Source organism: Squalius cephalus (assembly GCF_949319135.1).
Source record: "Squalius cephalus genome assembly, contig: scaffold_107, whole genome shotgun sequence".
NCBI lineage: Eukaryota > Metazoa > Chordata > Actinopteri > Cypriniformes > Leuciscidae > Squalius > Squalius cephalus.
The window spans coordinates 66,396-70,747 of record NW_027645839.1 but is presented as its reverse complement, the minus strand read 5'-3'; the positions used below and the strand labels follow the sequence as shown (position 1 = coordinate 70,747).

The window sequence follows — 4,352 nt, the reverse complement described above, 5'->3', positions numbered from 1 at the left end:
CAACAGAGAAAATATCATGAACATTGTTGTGTTCCCACATGCACGTCATCATCTAAATTCAACGGCGTTTTAAGTTACCACGGATTTCCCAGCGATGTTGAACTCAGAAAGCGGTGGCTGGTGAATATTCGTCGTGATGAGTTCATTGTCACAGGACACAGCAAAGTCTGTAGTTTGCACTTCACACCGGAGCAGATCATTCAGCCGAAAACACCGGAGGGGAAAAGGCAACTAAAGAAAGGAGCTGTCCCGGTATTGTTCCAGTGGAATGATTACTCCATCCCATCACCAAGACTGAGCGTTTGGGACAGAGTAAGCAAACTTCAGCCTGAGCTGGCATCAGCAGAAGATGGGCAACATATGGACTGCACTCCTGCTGCTGATCATGACTATTCATCTGTCCCAGAACCCGCTTTCATGGACTCGGTAATCGACGAAAACAGGAATTTAAAAGAAGAAAATGACTCATTAAAGAAAGAGATACAGGAGCTGAAAATTAGCTGTAAATTTGGATTACACAGATTCGCCCACTCTGACGATGACATTCGATTTTATACACGGTAAGATGCGAACAAGATACCCCTGACCTTAGTAACTTGGACCATACATGACCATATTGTAACGTTGTGTACTCTTTCTGTTCCGTTCCCATAGATTTCCCAGTTACCATAACCTTATGCTGTTTTGGAGATTGGTTGAACCATCGGTGCATAAAATGGTTCGTGCGTCGAGGGCCAAAGCTGCTGAAAAATTGAATGAAGCAGTAACATCTGTCCGTCCCACACACACGGTTGGTTTTTGCAGTTGTCATTAATAATAATGTTGTCATTAATGTTGTTGCAGTTGTCATTAATGATAATAATAATATTTTTCTGCAAATATAAATAAATAAATATTCTTTAGTTTATTTGATTTATTATGGTGGTTTTTCAAAGCAAACCTTCAAATTAATGTGAGAGATGAAAATGACATCTGACTGCATTTACCTCAACATTCTGATATTAGATTCAATAAATCAATAAATAAGTAAGGTGTCTGAGTAGCCTTTTGCAGTCACAGTCCCACATTTGGAATTTCCAGTAACATGTAGAGTATTATTGCTGTTATTGTATTGTATAATTATATTGTATTGTATAATTATAGACCAACAGCAGTAATGATAATTGTACATCCTTTTATCTATTAGACTAGAGAGGTTAATGATGTTGTGTGTGTGTGTGTGTTTTCTCCCCAGAGACAATCATTGCAACCCATCGATGAGCTAGTCCTTTTCCTAATGTACTTGTCCGTTGGTTTAAAGGAGCAGGACTTGGCAAACCGTTTCAACATTCACATCTCTACTGTAAGCCGCATTATCTGTTCGTGGACCAACTACCTGTACACACTCTTGGGCTCGGTGGCTATCTGGATTGAGCCTGAAGATGTTAAAGCTCGCCTTCCTGATGATTTCAAAGACTTCTCCGATACTCAGATAATAGTTGACTGTACAGAGCTCAAGTGCCAGACGCCATCCTCGCCTCTCCTCCAAAGTGAGATGTTTTCTAAGTACAAATCTCACTGTACAATGAAAGGACTTATCGGTATCGCCCCTCATGGTCCAGTGACCTTCATCTCTTCACTCTATGAGGGGTCAATAAGTGATAAAGAACTCTTTAGGCGGTCAGGGTTGGCTGACCTTTTAACTGATGACATGGCTGTGATGGTTGATAAAGGTTTCCTGATCACTGACTGTGTGAAGTCTAAAGTGTACTGTCCACCTTTTCTCAACAAAAAAAGCCAGATGCCAGCACCCAGTGTCCTCCAAACACAGAAAATTGCTCGTGTAAGAGTGCACGTTGAGCGAGTCATCCGAAGGGTAAAGGAGAATAAACTTTTTGATTCTGTTATTCCTTTGTCAATTGCTGGAAGCATTAATGAAATTTTTGCCGTTGCTTGCCTGCTTAGCAATTATCAAAATAAACATCTTGTCACAGCATGGGCCAAGTAGTGCTGACAAGTTTACATTACAGAAACCTACAACTTTTAAATGTAATTATTAATCATTATTTATCTCTGAATAAATTCTCATACAGTGACAACAGATGTGATCTCACACAACTTTATAAACAATGATTTTTATTGTAAAACGATGCCATATTGTATAAAGTCCATGAATAAATCTGACATTACTTATTCAACTGTTTTTTTTTGTTTGTTTTTTAAAGCAACAAGCTTGAAGACACATTTTATCCCAGATCACATCATTTATCAATCAGTTCCAGGCGAAATATATATACACTGTAGGTACGAGTGGGAAATGTCCTAATAAAATGCATAATGAATCAGATTATGATTTCTTTACCTGCCAATCAGTTGTGATCGTCTCATTGAGAGATACTTTGGCATGTAAATGCTGAAGTAGAAATGATCACACTTCTGCCTGATTGTTTCTTGAACTTCTTTGTCTGAGTGCAGTCGCTGCACAAAGAAATCTTCCTCTGCCCAGACAAAAAGGTCACACCACTGAAGTCCAGTAATTAAAAGCTGGCCTTGTATTTGCCAAAAATAGGCATGGCTTTTCTTTAGTTTAAAAGCACCATTTGACATGTGCAAGTACTTGCAGTCAATGTAACTCTTAGCATTTGGACATTTAATTTCAACCAAACCGTAAGCGGGTGTTGCATTGGGATCATAAACAAGGCCATCCGGTGAGGCCCCTAGCCATGGAGCCTGTGGGTGAACCACAAGTCCACAAGGGGAGTAATTGACATTGTTGTACTGGGCATATTCTTTTGCTGCCTGAAACTCCATTTCTGAACCTCTCCTCATTTCCGCAGTTTGTCTGGTGCCCCTGATAATTCGCTCTGCAAGATGCTCAGCACTACTGTAACCTCTAACATGGGAAACTTCCCTAAACCTTGAGGAGGTTATCCTCATTTGCCGCAGCACGTGCCACTCTGGATCTTTGCTCTGACCCCGTGTCGACAATTCAATTTTGTGAGCCATCTCAATAGATAGCTGCAAACTTTGTATATGCAAATGTTCTTCCTCTGTGCATACCCACACACATTCTGTTGGTGACAGTTGATGAGTAATAAGGGGAAGACATGGAGGACCCGGGGCATTCTTATGCTGCTCTGTGCATTGTGTTAGAAGTTTCGGCTGCTGATAGGAGATCACACTACCCCTCTGTACCAGTCCAAATTCAGAATCCACAAGGGGCTTGTCAATGCTCATCCCCATTGTTGTCACCAGGGGCATATCCAGTGGATCTAGGCCGCTGTACACCTCGGCCACACGAAGTACCGACAGGTCAGGAAGAGGGCCAGTCATTCCTCTGTAGAGGGTGCTCCTTTTAATAAAAAATATCATAAAGAGGTACTTAATTTGACATAACAATGGGGGAACAACTCATGAAAATAATTGTTAAGTTAATATTTATTTACCGTAATCCTCCTTTACCCATCCGACCCTGCACGGGCTTAACAACCACCATCTTCCCAACGGGACCCGGTTTTACACCCTGTGAAATTGTTATAAAATACACTCATAATTTTGAGAATTTATTAAACAGAGGTTCTATTTTGCAGCTACTAGTACATACTATTGCATGACATACATCTATGCAAACTATCCCATATGAACCATGCTTTGCTATGAAACTTACTGCTGTTCGGGGTTTGTGCCATTGTTGCTCGGATTCTGTACAGCTGTGTACAGGAGGAACCACTGGCACACCCAGCTGGGAGAAGTGAGCTGTCTGGAATAATAGGGCAACTGTGTGGTTGCATAGAGCTGTCCCCGCCACACATGAGCATCTGCACCGCACCATAATTACAGGATCTGTGTCCCTGAGGACCATCTGTTGATAGATCAGTCGTAATTACTCTATATGTTCATGTTGGACTTGTGAACTGTTGGCATGATGAATGTATCCTTCTTAAAAGGTTGTATCACCGATTTCTGGCCCAAAAATAAATCATCACATTCATCAATTGCTACATCACTCTGTTGATGTTCAAATAAAACAGAGCTAGCTCGCTACTCCCTCCCCCTCCCTTCCGTGCAATTGAAACTCTCCTAAATGTGCATCTTGTTGGTTATTGGTTGGAACACTTTGTTTTGCTTTTGAGTGGGTGGTGAACACTTGTTGATAAAAAGTGTTTTTGTGTACAGATCTCTGAGCCTAGGCTGCTAGCGGATCGTTAGGAAAGATTAGATGAATGTGATAATTTATGTTTACTATAAATATATAATATATATAATATAATAATAATATTATTAGAAAATCCCTTCTTTTGGGCCAGAAAAAAGGGATTTTGATACAACCTTTAACACAGAAATAGATGTCTTTAAATGGAATTATGAGAAAT

General features: G+C 40.4%; 2 protein-coding genes across 2 annotated transcripts; one reads left to right on the top strand and one right to left on the bottom strand.

The window, feature by feature from the left end:
- Positions 1 to 12: 12 nt before the first annotated feature.
- LOC307154137 (uncharacterized protein) lies at positions 13 to 2,175 on the top strand. Its single transcript, XM_079898906.1, has 3 exons — positions 13 to 560; positions 655 to 790; positions 1,235 to 2,175. The coding sequence occupies exons 1-3, from the start codon at positions 361 to 363 to the stop codon at positions 1,985 to 1,987; spliced, it is 1,089 nt and encodes a 362-aa protein (XP_079755032.1). The 5' UTR covers positions 13 to 360; the 3' UTR covers positions 1,988 to 2,175.
- LOC307154138 (uncharacterized protein) lies at positions 2,120 to 3,496 on the bottom strand. The gene is made up of 2 exons (XM_079898907.1): positions 3,426 to 3,496; positions 2,120 to 3,331 (listed from the first exon to the last, which is right to left on the bottom strand). Exons 1-2 carry the CDS (start codon positions 3,473 to 3,475, stop codon positions 2,338 to 2,340), a joined length of 1,044 nt encoding a protein of 347 aa, XP_079755033.1. The 5' UTR covers positions 3,476 to 3,496; the 3' UTR covers positions 2,120 to 2,337.
- Positions 3,497 to 4,352: the final 856 nt, after the last annotated feature.

Coding starts and splice junctions, on each gene's coding strand:
- LOC307154138 (XM_079898907.1), bottom strand. CDS start 3,475: ATGGTGGTTGTTAAGCCCGTGCAGGGTCGGATGGGTAAAGGAGGATTA. Junction 3,332..3,425: donor ATGGGTAAAGGAGGATTACG/GTAAATAAATAT, acceptor TTTTATTAAAAG/GAGCACCCTCTACAGAGGAA.
- LOC307154137 (XM_079898906.1), top strand. CDS start 361: ATGGACTGCACTCCTGCTGCTGATCATGACTATTCATCTGTCCCAGAA. Junction 561..654: donor GACATTCGATTTTATACACG/GTAAGATGCGAA, acceptor CCGTTCCCATAG/ATTTCCCAGTTACCATAACC. Junction 791..1,234: donor CTGTCCGTCCCACACACACG/GTTGGTTTTTGC, acceptor TTTTCTCCCCAG/AGACAATCATTGCAACCCAT.